This window comes from Anser cygnoides, chromosome 2 (assembly GCF_040182565.1).
Source record: "Anser cygnoides isolate HZ-2024a breed goose chromosome 2, Taihu_goose_T2T_genome, whole genome shotgun sequence".
Classification (NCBI taxonomy): domain Eukaryota; kingdom Metazoa; phylum Chordata; class Aves; order Anseriformes; family Anatidae; genus Anser; species Anser cygnoides.
In genome coordinates, this window is record NC_089874.1 from 22,389,371 (window position 1) to 22,406,295 (window position 16,925).

At 45.5% G+C, this 16,925-nt stretch overlaps 1 protein-coding gene across 3 annotated transcripts in view; it reads left to right on the forward strand.

The window, feature by feature from the left end:
* RSU1 (Ras suppressor protein 1) overlaps positions 1 to 16,678 on the forward strand; it is a 98,004-nt gene extending 81,326 nt beyond the window's left edge. For all 3 annotated transcript variants that reach the window (XM_066991668.1, XM_066991666.1, XM_066991667.1), the window contains exon 9: positions 16,218 to 16,678. In XM_066991668.1, the coding sequence (XP_066847769.1) occupies positions 16,218 to 16,320 (103 nt within the window). In that variant the 3' untranslated portion in view covers positions 16,321 to 16,678. The remainder of the gene's footprint in view (positions 1 to 16,217) is intronic.
* Positions 16,679 to 16,925: the final 247 nt, after the last annotated feature.

Consider the following 16,925-nt stretch of genomic DNA (forward strand, 5'->3'; position numbering starts at 1 on the left):
TACTGTCAAATCCGAGGCGCAGAGATTTTTAGCCACAATATCTCTGTTCGAGTTCAGTCCTCGGGACCTGCCTGGCCGCATCCTGGCAAATACAGCTTTGTCTTTGTCACTCTGAACATGTTGCGGAGAGGGAGCAAACAAAGCTGCTTTTCTTGTGACAAAAATCTTTTTGACAGTAAAGTATAGCCAGGCAGAGAGCTAATACCTATCCAGTGAGCTATATTTTAACCCTCACCACCTTTAACAAAGACCTAACATGTGAGCATCAAGAACTCATGAGTGATCTGAAGAATGCAGGCACAGGCGTTACAAAAGGGACCGGATGTCCACCCTGTGTTGGAGCAGCCACGTGAATCTTGAACCTCATGAATCCTCTTTCTTGACAGTCCTGTTTTCCAGCGCATGGACCGATCGAGTGGGTAACTGCCTGGAAACACCATTAGAGACCAACTTCTGCATGGGTTGGTTGTTCAACCGAGGAGTGTGCTCTCAAAGCACCCGCTGGTCAGCGTAGAGCACCGAGCAGTGAGCTGACAGTAGCTGGGGTGCTTCAGTGAAAACACAGCAGTATCTCCAAAGTGGTTGTTAGACCATAAATTACAAGAGATGGGACTGAAGGAAGCGAGCCATCTTTTTTATATGCCCTCATTTTGGCACCAAGCAGCTCTTTGACTTTCAGAGACTCGAGTGTTCGGTCTACATGAGCCTCTCGGTACGGATGCAGCTCATTTTGTTTGTCAGTGAATAGGTGAAAGCATCCAAAAGCGCCAGTGCCAAATTCTCCAGCGCCTGGGTATTACCTGCATAGAGCTGTTGTGTCTAGGCAAAGCTGGTATTTTTAAGGGCTCTGGGGTGGTGAAGAAATCAGGCATCCTGTGTAAGGGAGAAGATGTTTTAGGCCATAAAGGGGGATTGATTTGTGGTTATTATTGCTGCCTTTGATCTGCCAACAGGGATCTGAAACTAATCCACCAGAGCAGCACAACCCTGATATATAGTGCCAGATGGAGATGCCAGAATAGGTTACTCCTGCTGTCTATGATGCTGCCTTATCATGAAATGATAAAACAGGTAGACAAAGCGAATAAAGGTTAGGAGAGTGTGCACTGAAAGAAGGCAGCTGGCTGCGTAAAGTAGCTGCCAGTTGTTAGAGCCGCTGCAGGATCAGTTAGCCACTGTCAGCGTTATCCTGACCCGATGAAAGCCTGGCAGAGCTGACCGCACAGAGCTGCTGCTTGGTGTACAGCATTTAACATCTCCCAGTACTTGCATACTGCGCTGAGGGAGTGAAAAATGCTAGCTCCCTCTGTTCCAAAAGTAATCCAATAAGCGCAAACATCCACAGGAGTGAAAAACAGTGTTTTGTGTAAGGACTTTTATTCAGCGTGAGTTCATGCTCCACCTATGAAGTGGATCAAAAATAAATCTTGCTTCAAAACGTTGTGCTGTAAGCAGTGAGTATGGTACAGCTGCTGAGATGCTGGCGGGGTCTTAGCACTTCTGATTTCATTTTGTTTAGGCATTAGAGCAATTTGGGGCTTAGTAACACTATTAGTTCTCTATGGATCTCACGGTGATGTCAGCATGCCCATTGCATAAGAAGAGTTCTATATAGATGTTGGATCGATTGGCAGGGAGTTGTCGATAAATGTATCTCCTAGACACTGTGCAGTTGACAGGCTAATGAAGTACTTTCGCAGCGACAGAGAGCTGTTGACGAATCTTTTTCTGCTTTGCTTTCCCCATTTCTGCCCTGGCATTTCTCATAAATCTGCTCGTTGCCACAAGCTGTGGAGACACCGGGATGGTTTTGCAAGGGGGGACCCATTTGCTACCCTGTGTGCTTAGAGTGGGATTTTGCAAGCATGTTATTAGCCAGAGTGGTGGGGAAGCAAAAAGGAAGGACAGCAGTCAGTCAAAGGATCCTGTTTGCCCTTTCTGCAATGTGTTTTCCAGCGTGTTTCTAAGAATATGCAGAGCAGGTTTGTTGCTCCCCATTGTTGCACTCTTTCTGCCTTTCACTTTTGCTGTGCCATGTACATTGATTCACTGCAAACAGTTCCAGCGCTGTGCTCCTGTTCCCCTAGCCCAGAAGCAGATGGAACCACTGGCTTATTTTGCACCACTCGCTAAGGCTCCTGTGGGTGCCTTTTGCAAATGTCTGATGACCAAGCAAAGTCATTCCTGTCCTTTTAAGTAAAAGTTCCATATTTGTTCCTGTAACTCACTGCCATACGTAAGCACCTACAATTTAGGAGGAGTGCTGCCTACCTACAGCAAAAAGATGTTCAGCAAAACCCCATCATATTGGTATGCATAAGCCTACCTTCCTTGTAAGAGAGACTATTTTGGTTAATGTGTGCATTAAGGAACTCGGAGTGACTCATTGGCACTAGCTGTTACAAACAGTTGATGCGAAGACATCATTTTCACTCCGGTGCTCATAACCAGCCTAGATGTTCTTTGTATGTTGCTGTGTAGTCTGGGGCTTGTGAGCTGTACTGCAAGCACAATTTGCCTATTTGCTTGCATCGAAAGGCTTCATAATAATGGCTGTGAGTAGATGATTTAAATAATGAAGAACATGTGGTTTGATTGGCATCATAAAACAGTGTTTGGTTTTGCACAGTTTCAAAGATATGCCTCAGTTGCTAACACTAATTACAACACAGATTATGCCGAAACCTCTATTGTGATTCCTAGCCGTGAATAACCTAAAGATCTGTGCGCTTCCCAAGCTCAGTAGAGGGCTAAAATACAAAATGTGATTTTAAGAAGAGAATATCTCGCAGGACAGCCTGTGCTGTGCAGTGTGCACTAGTAGAGTTTCAGTTGTCGTGTACAGATTACGTGGCACTAAGGGCCAAACCTCGCACCCACTGAAATCAGAAGCAGAATGTGTTGTTTTTCTTGAAATCAAAATAAGGCTGACTGCATGTTGCCATTTCATTTTAGTGGACATCAAGGGAGAAGGGAGCCCTCCAGAAGGCTCTATGTCCTTCTCGCTGTGGGCCTTGAAACAGCCTGAAGGCAGCTCAGGAAACCATGCAGGCTTTGTGATGCCAGAACTTACTCCTGTATGTCCATTGCTGTCATTTTCAAAGAAGGATTTTTTTAAAAGGTGTGACTGTTGCTTTCCGAAGTGGTGGGCACCTTCTTGCTTTGCCAGAAGCCAACGTGGAAATCTGCAGGAGCAGGGAGGATTCACATGGCCGGTGAGACTTCTTGTCTCACCCAGCTCACGCAGCACTGTGGTATACAAATCAAAGGAAAATATTGCCATCAAGAAAAAATGAGTATATTGCAATTTGGTTTTGGTAGTCAGAAGGAAGCCCTGCCCTTCTCTCAAGGCGTTAATGGCATGAAAACATATTCTGCGATTCTCCTGTTGTTTCAGAACCACCTCCAACTGCCGATAAGTTTGTTTCACAGAACAGAGCTTAAAGAAAGAGGACAAGCTAAAAAAGAAATGGTAAATATTCAAACAAATGTTAGTGTCGTGTTGCCTCAGGAGCTGGTTCAGTTTGCTGATGGCTCAGTTTTAGTATGGTCTGAGTAATGAAGAGCTGACTAGTGAGCCTAGTTTGGTGTAATTCCCTGAGTACTCTTGAAGCATAACAAACCCAGAAAGACTGTAATGAAAAATAATAGAGAGGCAGCTGGGGGCTTCACTTATGATCTCTGCTCATTACACTAAGCGACATTTTCATTGCAGTGTTACCATAAAGATTATTGGCTGCCACACAACACCGGTCCCACCTGAAAAGATTCTGGAATAGCTTTGTCTGCACAGTAATAGCCATGGAAAAACACCAAAGATTTGCTTGGAACCCAGAAATTGTTCGCCAAATACTAACGGCGTGATGCTCTGTTCAAAATTGGCTGGAAAATGGGGTGAATGCTCTCTATCACCTTATTACGTGGTATCTGAGTGACCACCTTTGATCTTCTGCAGTAGACGTTCAACTGGAAAACCAATGTGTCCCTAATTTCTGCTTCCATAATGGAGTGCATAATCTCTGGCTTTCAGGATTCCAGCACTCGGACATGACTAGTGAAAATGGTTTTGAAACTGGCTTTGAATCTCCTTGCTCCTCCACACGTCTGTGGACCTGTCCGAGCACAACTTGTCAGAGCGTCTGGAAGATCGACGTTGGTGTGTTTGTGCCAGCGTTGACTGGGGGCAGTTGAAAAGGGCGCTATTTGGCAACTGGAAAGATTTCACGAGGAAGAGGGCAAAATTCGGTTTACGTTGGCCTGTTACGCATGTTCAAAAATTCAATCCAAGAAGGTTCGCCTGGAACAGCCTTTCTGGAAGATGCATCCACCGTGAGTTGAACAAAACCAGCTCAGGTGCCTGAGTGAAACTGGGTTGTCTGTGATGTGCAGCGCTTCAGACGTGGGAATAAACTGGTCCTTTGTGGTTCCACGCTTTACTCTTTTCCTTTGTGATGGGCTCAAAAAGAAGTGTTAACTCATTTCTTCACCTTTTTTCAAGTGGTGCTTTTGAGCAGCTGAACCCAGGGGACTGAAGGAGCCAGGGGATTCATGTGCCGAGGGCAGTGAGCAGCTGCTCCTTATCCTTCTTCCCTGCCAGTAGCAAAGCACAAATTTGGAACATGTATATGCACAAATAGCGTACAGATATGGCCAGCCATGAACGCACAGGCACCCGCACAAACCCAGAGAGGACAAGCAACAGCCTGACGCAGGGATTAATGCTCATGGAAAACCCTCTTTCAGGGATCTTTCTGGTATCAGGCTCCCTAAATCTTGGTCTTTCGGGACTTGGGTCCCAGACCCAGTGTGTCCAACATCCAGATGCCTGAAGTTTGCTGATGGGTCACACACGTGCACTCTCAGAACAGAGAGCACGCTTGCACAGAAGATAGTTAGAAACAGTTCAGGTAGGACAAAGTGGAGGTGGTTTGGCACTGGGCTTAGCCAAACAAGCGTGCTGACTGGCCGCCTACTTACATGTCACTAGCCTCCTTTATTCGCCACCCGGACCCCGCTGCATTTTCCTGCACTGGCTCTCTGCCATCTATCTCGATTCCTCCCTCCCACTCTCTTGGCTCTTCCCTTAAACATCTCACGAGCCCTGTATAATCCTTAAATACCTTTGTTCAATCCCTGAACTCCCTCCTATGCCACCTTTACACAACCTTTCTGGAGCTCGCGTGGCACTCTAGAAAGAGTTTCTTATATTGAACTGCCTGAGTGGGTTGTACAGCAGGACCAGGGCTTAGTCCTTCACCTTTGAGGGTCTCAGGAGTGGTGGGTCAGGGGGATTAGATTGCCCAAGGTCATCACTGTGCAGTCTTTGAGTCTATTTTGAGTTGTCTCACCCTGGGAGGGGTGCCTGAGCCAGCCCAGCAGAGCAGGGCAGCAACGCGAGCCCTGCCTGTGGAGAAATGTGGTCCCGTCTTCTCCCTGCTGCTGCCAGAGAAATCAGCCGTCCTCAGTTGCAGCTGAGCAAGCTCAGGTTAACTCAGACACTTCAGTATTTGCTTAAAAAAGAATGAAAAAAGACTGTGTATCAGTATTTCCCCAGAGTCCCTGTTCTCTCCATGTTATTGGTACAATTTGTCTGGTTACTGGGGAAAACTGCGTACCTGCCAGACACGGAGTAACTTACAGAAAGTTCCTTGGTTTGCACTTCGCTATTTTTACCCTGTTTTCCTTTTTTTTAATGTTAATGAGATGCACAGCAAAATGCATGTAGTAAATCAATAATAAAGATTATATAAGGAGATATAACTGAGCAGCAAGTCCCTTGGCGTAGCAGTCAAAAAGGAAAATGAGCACTGCTTTCCTTAAGCCCAGAGGATGCCGTGTGGACAACAGCATTAAAATAACGGAGTGAAGAAGACCGCCTTGGGTTGGCTCACGGAAGCTGACTGTGCTGCAGGCCGGTGTGTTTTCTGCACCCCGTTCACTGCTTCTCAGGGGTTAATTTGCAAGCAGGCAGGTGGCCACGAATATAGACCCAGCAACATAGTTTGGTGAAAAGGAGCAAATCTGGTTTATCTACTACATGTGCATGGTGTTACAAAGACGTAAAGGTAAGGGTAGTGGTGATACACATGACTTCAGTAAACAGAGCGCACTTATTTCTCACATGAATAGTCTTTTTCCTTCTTGTTGATGCGTTTTACTCTGTAGCCACCTGTCTTGGCTTTTGCCAAGGAAGCTGATCCTGCTCACGCAGATTCTGCAGCTCTTAGTTCCTTTTAATTCATCAGATGGAGGGTATCATTTGTTCTCGTGGGTGTTTTGGGCCTCAGGGTTTGCAGCTGATGGCTTTTTCTGGCACTAAATTGTTTTTTTTTCTGGTCGTAGGTAAGTGAGAAAGGGCCACTTGATCTGTGAAATGAAAACATCGGGGAAAATTTTCCATTGAGGCCAGTGGGAATTCTCAGCCATGGGGTTGGGCTCTGACCTGTGCAGTTTCTCCACGCCTGGGGTGGATCCAGGGAGTGGTCTGCACGTGTAGGCTGAGCTGCTCACTGATCCATCTGAAAGGGAGTGTGAGAAGTAGATCAGCCCTCACAGATGTATTTAAAGATGTGAATCCCTGGTGAGAAATTCTATGTAACTGAGTGTGATAGGACCTTATCCACGTGCAGAAACAAATTATTTTTCCCTTCATAGAATCTTAGAATGGTTTGGATTGGAAGGGACCTTAAAGACCACCCAGTCCCAACCCCCTGCCATGGGCAGGGACACCTCCCACCACACCAGGTTGCCCAAAGCCCCATCCAGCCTGGCCTTGAACACCTCCAGGGATGGGGCATCCACAGCTTCTCTGGGCAGCCTGTGCCAGTGCCTCACCACCCTCTGAGTGAAGAATTTCTTCCTAAAACCTAATCTAAACCTAACGTTTTTTAGTTTAAAACCATTCCACCTTTCTATCGCTACACTCCTGGACAATGAGTCCCTCCCCAGCTTTCCTATAAGGCCCCCTTTAGGTACTGGAAGGCCACTATAAGATCTCACAGGAGAGGTGCTCCAGCCCCCTGATCATCCTCGTGGTCCACTTCTGGACTCACTTTATCAGCTCCATGTCCTCCCTGTGCTGGGGCCCCAGAGCTGAACGCAGCACTCCTGGTGGCGTCTCACAAGAGCAGAGCAGAGGGGCAGAATCCCCTCCCTCGCCCTGCTGGCCACGCTGCTTCTGATGCAGCCCAGGCTGTGGTTGGCTTTGTGGGCTTCAAGTGCATGTTGCCGGATCATGGTGAGCTTCTCATCTACCAACACCCCCAGGTCCTTCTCTTCAGGGCTGCTCTCAACCCATTCTCCACCCAGCCTGTATTTGTGCTTGGGATTGCACCAGGTCAGGTGCAGGACCCTGCACTTGGCCTTGTTGAACCTCATGAGGTTCTCACAGGCCCACCTCTCAGGCCTGTCCAGGTCCCTCTGAATGGCATCCCTTCCCTCCCGCGTGTCCCTCCTTGGTTTCTTCAGGCTGCCAATTCATTCTTCTGGGCTAGGTGGTTTTTTGTTTGTTTTGTTCTGTTTTATCGACTTAATAGAGTCTGTAAATGAAATCTTTGTGTTTATCTTTTTTTTTTTAAAGGTGCAAACAGAAGTACATGCTTCTCTTTGCATGTGTGGCCTGGGTCCGTGAGGACCCTTTTGTATGCCTCTGTGGCTTTGTGTGGAGGCTGAGATACTCATTGCTCAGCACGCTGGGTGTTAGGTAGGTCCAGTTTTCAGAAGACAGATGCCCGTGATCCACGTGCTTTCGAAAAAAATCTCTCTGCCGAAAGTCACAGTTCCTGTAAGGTCTTTCAAGTTGGATGTGCAAAGTCATTATCCAGTTTTGCAAATCTTGGCCTGTACATTTTCCTTTAAAACAGATATTTTTTGAAAGATTTCTATGAGCTTCCAGCTGTGCTCCTGTAACAAGCCTCTCATTTAAAGTACTCATTTCAAAAGGCTGCTGGCCTCAGAGAATATAAGGAGAAGGCTTTCTTTTATTACTGTATATTAATTAAAGAAATGCCTAACACATACTTGGAATTCCTTTTGGAAAAAAAAAAAAAGTTCTTAACATGCAGGAGTTCAAGGAAGTCGGGATTAAATTAACCATTGTAAGAGCTGGTGTCTGGCAGAATTAAGATCATCTGCAACTGCCAGCCCTATGGGAGAGCAGATGTTTATAAATCATAATTACTTCAGCTCAAATCTCCCCACACGTCTTTCTCACCTGATTTGTCTCCTTATATGACTGACTGGAGTGTGTTCCCTCTACAGCTGCAGTTCGGGCTGCCGAGTGGTCACGGTGGGACTGGAGGTGCTGTTGTGAGGGGCACGGCAGGGAGCTCCTCAGCTCAGGCCAGAGGTCCGTCAGGGTCTGTCTCTGACAGTAACCTGTAGGGAAGGAGCATCAGAAACATGACAAGTAGAGACCATTTCTCTTCTTCAGGCACAGCAAGCGTAAAGGGGAGAGATTGGGGTTGAGGGATCTGGCAGAAGGTTGCCCTGTGGGATGAATGGTCAAGTGGAAGGACGGCAGGTCTGGCTGGTGAGGGACACACGGGATGGGTGGGCACGTTCTTCACAGTCACGGAGACAGTGAGCCCCCGGACAGTTTTGGCTGAGTACTTTTTTGCTTATTGAGATTTGGAGTGTTTTTAGGCAGGAATTCGCAGTAAGTCAATGTTGGACTGTGTGACTCAGCCGAGTCTCTAAAGTAACGCAGCTAACAGCTTGTGAGTGTGTGCAAAGTGGGAAAAGAGAGGGAGTGGTTTCTCTGGGCGGACTTCATCTAGCATTTTAAAATACCTAAATGTGAGCGTCTGCGTGTCAGCTGGCTGCCCACTGTCCACCGTAGACAGTGGAAATCTGTAACAGCATGTAGCAACTGAGCACTGCACAGCAGACCCTTGTGTTTGGTCAGCTGGAAAGCTCTCAGCCCTGCTGGTTGTATTAGCAAGGTCTCTACTGAGTACAACATGGGCTTGGGCACCTGGCTCTCCGCTCATCCTGAATCCTCTCCTTTTCTGAATCATCCTCCAAAAAATGAAACTAGCCACAAACAAGAGCTAAACGGGGCTGTTTGAATGGGGCCTATGTTTTAGCTTATGCCTTAGTGCCATGATTCTTATACCAGGAGAAGTATGCCCCCTTTCAGATATTTAATGTGAATAATTTGGGGTGGACCCCAGAAAATCCAGCACACTTCTGGCACACTTTCTCTTCCCCTTCTCAAAGATCTTGCTCTGGCAGCCCCGTTAGCGTGCTGTGTTTGCCGACATGGACGAGGAGTGGGAGGGGAGCGGGATTAAGAGCTGGAACGTGTGGGTACGTGTGGTGGGCAACAGCCAAGCGGCGTGGCTCGGGCTGCTTCCTCTGACCACGTTCCCTTCTCCACACGTGTGTGGCCAAAGCCAAGAGAAGGCGGATGGCGGCGTGGCAGCATCGTGAGCAAGACCGTGCTTCCCCTGCCTGAAGAGTTTGGGTGCTGGACAGGACGGAATAGCCTGTGCTGGGGTGGCCAGGTACCTGCGGAGTGTCTCTGTGTGAAGGTAGCAGAGGAAGACCCTAGAGAGCTCCAGTGCTCTGCCTGCTGGCGCACAAAATCTCTTTGAAAGGCAACATGCAGGGGCGCTGGGGAAGGTGGTGCCAGCTCCACCTTTGCAGAAACTTTGGGTCATAACAATTATTTGGGCAGGTGGAGGGAGCAGGACAGTATCACAGAGGAGTGTCTTGGGGCTGTGGGGTGCCGAGGTTTGAGGCAGTTTAAAATATTAGGGGTACCTGAGTGAGAGTGGGGAGTGTAGGAAGACAAAGCATTCCAGACCTGGGAATGCTGGCCCAGTTTTACAGTGTGTTAGGAACTGCTGGCTGGGTAGCCCAGGCGCTCACCCAGCAGCAGGCAAGGGGAAGCACCAGCACCAGTTCAATAGCACTGCCTGAATTTCTGAGTATGAAGAAAAAGCTGGTACACAAGCAGATGACAGGCAAAATCCGATTTTTTATGAAGAAGTTTGCAGAGAGCTTCAGATGATGAACATCTCTGACACTATTGCCATCTGCTCTCAGAGCACTCGCAAACAAGGGGCAAAAAATTAGCTGAATAAAATGAGTCACTCGTGTCTGTGCTTCCTTATTAAGAATCCTGAAGCTGCAGCTTGCCATCCGAGTGTGCAAGGAAACCAGATATTTGTATCACTTACCCATGTAATGTTTCTCTTAATATAAATCATTTGACTTACATCACAGAATAAAAATAAGTTATTGGTAAGCTACCAAAATAATACAATACTTGCAAAGTAAGTTTCACACAGACACAAACCTGTTTTCTCTCGTGGGCACGTCACTGGCAAATTAAACCCCTGTATCTGTCTCCCTCCTGGGAGAACACGTGGCTGGAGAAGGTAACGTGTCAGCAGCTCCCACAGGAGGAAAGGCCAGGCTCAGTCACACAGCGGATGTACCAAAGGAGCAATAAGCCCTGCAAAAACTGCCTGGGCAAAGGCATCTTGCAGTAAGTGCTTGAGAGTTAAAACTAATGCAAGCTAAGCAGCATGTGTCAGCCTGACAATACTTCTTTCAGACTTTGGTCTCCGATGGTATCATTGCTGGTTTATTCTTTCCCCTCTCTTGGTTCAGCACGTGAGCTTGGGTTCTGTTCTCTGGAGGTCACTGGAAATGCCCATGGCTGAAAAAAAAGCCTGATTTTGAAAAATTGAGCAGCACTGGGATCTCTCATGTATGTTTCTCAGATATCTGAAGACAATATCTCTCCAGGATCATATCTGTCTATGCCTGTCCTTTTTATTCTGCATGCTCACACCGTATGTCTATTATAGACAGAGGGAGCAATGTATTTTTATGGCTAGTTCTTGAAATCCTATTTCAAAATGCTTAAACTCAAGAAAAAAACAGTGTGCATGCGACACATTACACCAGTTCACTAGTTCACACGAGTTCACTCTTTTCATCTGTGGGAGTATGTAGCCTTCAGCTAGTGAGTGTCACGTTGTGCAAGAGAGAAAAATTGGAGAAAATTGTGCTGAGGGGGATTTTTGAAAATGACGCTTTTTCAACTTTGGGAATTTTAAATTCAGAGATTTTGGTAGCAAGATTTTTTGTATACTTTCAAGCTGCAAGGCTTCATGCCTGGGCTTATACTGTAAATTGCAACATTTAGCAATTTGTAGTTTAATTTAGAAGGATCACCTACTTTCCTAAGTGTTTAAGTAATGTGGCAGTCTGTGGTTATTGATTCTCTCTGAATTTATTACAAGAAAGCTGTATTCACTCTCTCCCCTTGGGAATGCCCCTCCTGAACTGCATGCTTGCTAGTGACAGCTTAGACCCTTGATACATAACCAAAGACCTTGCCTAATATCCTTGCAACTGCTCAGGGAATTTTTATTAAGTAAAAGCATCATTAAAGTCGACAGAATGATGAAGTTTAATGAGCATCTTTCTCACTTGATATTGTTAGTTTTGCTGCAGCAGCCATAGTGCTCTCATTTGTTACTTCCAGTGGGGCAGATAGAAAATGCAGGGAGAATTTGTTTGTGTTTATATTTGCATGCAAAGAAACATTTATGTTCATGAGAAATGTTCGCTTTGAAAAATATATACAAGGAAAGAAAGCAACTGGAAATATCTCTTTGAGTTTTTTCTGCATTTTCTGTCTTGCATTTCACCTCGCCTTTCACTTCAACATAATGAGAAGGCTGCATGCAGTGCTGTAGCTGCTAAGTCTACAAAGGGTCGGCGGTTTGTGAGCTGTGATTATGATGACTAGCTTCTGACTTGCTGCAGACTGCAAGTATCTCAAGTATTTATTTGCAGTCTGGATTTTACTCCTCAGCCCAGGCTTTGGGCTGAGAGGTTGCGTAGTGTTCCGCCTGGAGCTATACCATGAACCCGTCATGGTCCAAATACCAGGCGTGAAGGCGCCTGCCGTGTATGTATTATCAGCACTTACCTCACAAATCTGCCTTAAAACAGTAAGAACAATTAATCTTAGTATTGCTGTCCCTGTTTATCGAGGCCATCTGCCCTTGCCGAGGGTCTTGCCATGCAAGCAGCTATGTCAAGGTTCCACCACGCAGTAAATTGCCACCCACCAGCTGAGCAGCGAGGCTGTCTGCGGGCATGTTTTAAGCTGACCCACGGTGCCAAGGACAGCGTGCGAGTGCCTCAGCCCAACGTGTTTGACTTCACGGTGATGGCAGAGCAGGAGCATGCACCCAGCCACTACAGCTTGGCTGACAGATGGTGACTTACAAGCTGTGCTTTCCGCGGCTGCATCCTTCCAGTAGGTATCGAAGTCATTAAGGACTGTTTGTGTGAACTCCACGTCTGTTATAGCCAAAGGGTTTTAGCTTCTTGTGCAATTCGGGTAGTTGCTTCTCCATGTGGATCAGTTCAATTAGGGCTGGTTGTTTTTGTTGTTGTTTTTCTGTTGTATTTTTTTTTCCACGGGAGCTATAAAAGTAGTGTCTGTCATTGTACCAGAAGTTCATTGAAAATCCGGAATTCTCTTTTCCCTCGTGTAACAGAAGGCAAATTCTGTCCCAGAGGCATTATCACAGTCATTATTGTATTTAAATGTTGTTGTGACACCATATGTCTCCTTGTATTTGATGTGTGCAAACACAAGAGAGAGAGTCCCTGTCTGTGAAGGCTTATATAATCTAAATACGTCTGATCCTTGCTCTTTGCGTAGCAGACTACTGTGATAGATTGTAATGCATTTATCTTCAGCTGAGACAGCAACGTGCAGCTGAAACTTACTTGAAATTTTGCCAGAGAAACCTAAGTAGATATGTTTGATTGGTTTATTTCAAACCCAATAAGTACTCTTCTGGATGAAGTTTTGGTGCCCGTGCCCATAGAATTGGTTGGACATGAGAATACGGCAAAAGAACGTAAAAGTGCTGCAGATTTCTGCAGCTCACACAGATCTACTGCTACGAACGTAGTATTTGCGTGGTGACAGGGAGGAAATTGCCAAAGCACCAACAGCACTGAATATTGTAAAGGAGCAAATATCAAAGAAAAACTGCTACCAGAACTATTTACAGGTATATTGGGATTTTTACCACTTAACACATGCAGTGGCTGCTGGACCTCATTTCCCAGTCAAAAGACATTGCCCAAGTAGATTTGCCAGCACTCCACAGTTGATTCAAAATTGCCAATATTCAGTTCTTACACTTCAAAAGATGCATGTAGTCAGTAGAAGTCCCACCACACCCTCCCTTTTCAGTAGTTCACTAAATCAGAGCTCTGCCAGTCCACAAGCTTTAAAATTTGCACTGAGAAAGCAGAAAATGAGAGTCAGTGAATGCCAAAAGCGTTGACTGAGTGGGAAATTCATATGACATTTACAAAGCAAAAAAGTGGAGCCTTAACCAAAAAAGGGGCATATAATACAGTGAAAAACACCAAAGCCATTCTAGTCCTCTCTGGGTTGGCACTAACAGGAAGCTGTAGGCAGTAGTATGCTGAAGACATAGAAATGTTTCTGTGTGTGTGCTCAGATACAATGGATGAGTGGATTCTCTGTTAATTCAGTGCTTAAAGTCCCAAGTGGGGACTTTTTTTTTATAGGAAAAAACTCACATTCCACTCCGGTGTAACATGGTTTAGTGGGTGACATTGGTGGTAGGGAAATGCTTGGACCAGATGATCTTGGATGTCTCTTCCAACCTTAATGATTCTGTGATTATTTCTCCAGAGCCAAAAAACAACTTGAATGTTAATTTATTATTTAACTAACTCTTGGTGTTCACAGAGTAGAGCAGCATCTATTTCCACTTTTCTATTGCTGGCTTCTCAGAGTTAGGAAATTATTGCTGACAGTGGCTCAAATGCTGCGCCGCTTATCATTGAGAAAAAGATGCTTCTTGTCCCCTGACTCTTTCTAGCCTGGATCAGTTTTTGAAGAGACAGTCTCCTTGAATGACAGTGAAAATATTTCTGTGCTTTCCAACAATGATAGTATTTCCTCATACCAAAACATCCCCTTCCATATCTTCTCTCTCTCATCTCACTTAATGTCTTCCAAAATGGGACAGGTATTTAGGATGGACATTTGGTTAGTACATGTGCTGTACTGGGATGAAATATAGCCTCTGCTGTTGGGTCTGTATATCTTATGAAAATGAAAATACATGTGTTGGAGCTAACAGTCAGCACGCAGTTACCACAGACATTCAGGGCTCTCTCTGCATTTGTCAGGAAATTTCTCGTTGACGGTAGATGATGGCACACATAACATTTTGGTAAGGTGAAACCGTGCCTTAGTTTGCAGTTGCATTTTCTTTGCACGGGGCTGTTTTGGGTAGAGTACACCTTGACAGCAGCCCGCTTAGCAGCACGATGTAAAGGCGCAGTTGCTGAGGAGGTGAAAATAAGTGCTACTTCTCCTCGGTGCTCTAGGAGAAGCTCTAATCCCATTTTGCAATCCAGCAAACCCAGGGCTGAAGTATCCTCCAGGTGCTGCGAAATAATAAAGCCGAGGGCAGGTGGAAGGTTTAACCTCCCAGCTTCAGTATGTCTTAGCTAAAATCTCTCTGTATCTGCCATAAATAGCCCCTCCAGAGCCGTGCTGTTGTATACATGGTGACTCAAGGTACCTCTGTTTGGATCCTTGTTCAATGTCTCTTGCGTACAGTTGACCAAGGCCTATGCCAGGTCATGTCTGAGAAGCAAGGCCAGTTCTCTGCTGCTGAGGTGAGTTTCAGCCTGCAAAGTTGAAGAGGTGGCTTTAAGTGAAGGGTCGCTTTATCTCCGAGACGCCCACTCAGGCTGGTAGCCATGGCAGAGCTGTGTGTCAGGTCACGCTCTCTGGACAAGCAGGAACAATTCATGAGAAACTAACCCAGTCCTGACGTGACTAAGCAAAAGCGGTGAAAGGATCTGTAGCTGGTCCTTGTTTGCCACAAGGGCTGGACTGACGTGTGAGCTCTACACGTGGACTTCAGCAGGGCTGAGTGCACGCGACAGTGTGCGATGAACCAGGGCAGCTCGCCCCCTGAGGGGAGCTGGGGCCTCTGGGGTGCCACAGGCACCTGAAATGGCGGGGCCCAGCTTCTATGGCGACAGCGCTGACTGACCCGTGCTTCTGCACGTCCAAAGGCAGTTCTGGGAAGAGTTGCTCAGCCCAAAGCCCCTAGGCCTGTTGTGTTTCTTGAGAAATTCAACCAAAAGGTGGAGGGGCAGTGACACAGGGAGGGGCAGTGACACAGGGGAGCAGCACTGTTACCTTTTCAGTAGCAAAATTCCTGTCAGGTTTTAGACGTCCATGTCCAACCGTATTGGCAATAGCGTGGGATCAGAGCGGACGCCCACCAGCATGAAGCTAAAGCATTAGCGGGGGGACACCTTTCAGAGGGGTTTCAGTATTTGTGTCAACATCGCTGGTGTTTATACAGCTGAATGAGCAGAAACAAAGCTCAGCTCCGTTCCCTTTAGATACACTGACACCCCTGCAAAGTACATCTTCAAAAATCACTCTGTGTCGATATGGGAAGTTAAGTTTGAGCTGTGTTTATTTTTGGTACATTTTTAATTTAGTTTAATCAGGATTACTCATAAATTATCTATTAATTACTGTGTGATATTTAGCAAGATCCTCTCAGCCATGTAGTCTGTTTAGTGTTGCTGTGAATGCTAGCTGTCTTAATTGTAGGATACTTTGTCAACATTTAATCAGTGGTACTTACTAATGTGGCAGTGATGTGTTGGTAGCTGTCCCAGTACTATCAATCATCTGTGAGCAGCGAAGAAGGCTGTGACACCATTGCTCTCTGTCACATTATCAAGCCCTTGGGTTTTCTAGTTAGGGATGATGCTCACTTTGCTCTAAGTGGGCACTCTATCTCTCCAGCTCAACCCAATTTTTGTCATTGTCGACTCGAATACGCATCCTCACAGCCCTCTGAGCCTTGATTCCCAAACTGCAGAGTAAAGGTTGCTAGTTTCTGAAGGCAAAACTGATTGCTCCTTCACTGCTCCAAAGGCCTGCTCTTCACAGTGTTACTCTAAGTCACAAAAAATCAGTAACGTGGACTGCAGCATGAGATTTGATAGAAAAATGAGTGTGTTGAGACAAAATAAATGTAATGACCTTCCACTTTTTTTTATTTCTAGTAACCAGATGTGTTGTTTAACATGCTGCAGATTAAAAGCCTATATTTAATGGTTGTATCACAAATATTCTTTCTCTTATTTCCTTACAGTCTTTATGGCAGACACATGCAGGCAAACCCTGAACCTCCAAAGAAGAACAATGACAAGTCAAAGAAGATCAGTCGTAAGCCTCTGGCAGCCAAGAACAAATAAGTCCCCAGCTTGTGCCTTTGTTTTTATATCTTTTATATCTCTTTTGCATGTGCCTATAGTATTCCAACACATTTCCTATAACTTATATTGTAAGGAAGCAGAGACTAGAGGTAAAGGCAATTCACTATGTGTGCTGCTTTAGAAGATTCTGCTGAAGGAATACAGAATTACACGCTCTCCTAATTATGGTCACATTTATGTAGCCATTTAATGTATCACTGTCAAACACATTTTAGCTTTTCTATTTATATGTACATTAATGTCCTCTGTTCACGTGTATCACATCCTATTAATATCAGGTTTTTTGCACTTACACAATAATAAAGTTCATATATTATTACATATGATTTTAATAAAAGCCTCTATTTGTCTTGTGTTTTTATTTCTTTGGTAGGACTTCTGAATGGTGATATTCTTGAGGAACATAAGCATCCGGTTTCCTGCAATGTGTTAATTTCTTTTGTAGGAATGTGGTAGCATTTTGTCTGATACAAGTTGGTTAAAATGTAAAGCATTCTGCTCAAGAGTGAAAAATTTTAATCAGTTTCTGTTTCTCTTTTACATTGCTGTGTCCTGCTTTTTTGCTTTGAAGGCTATTTTGAAAT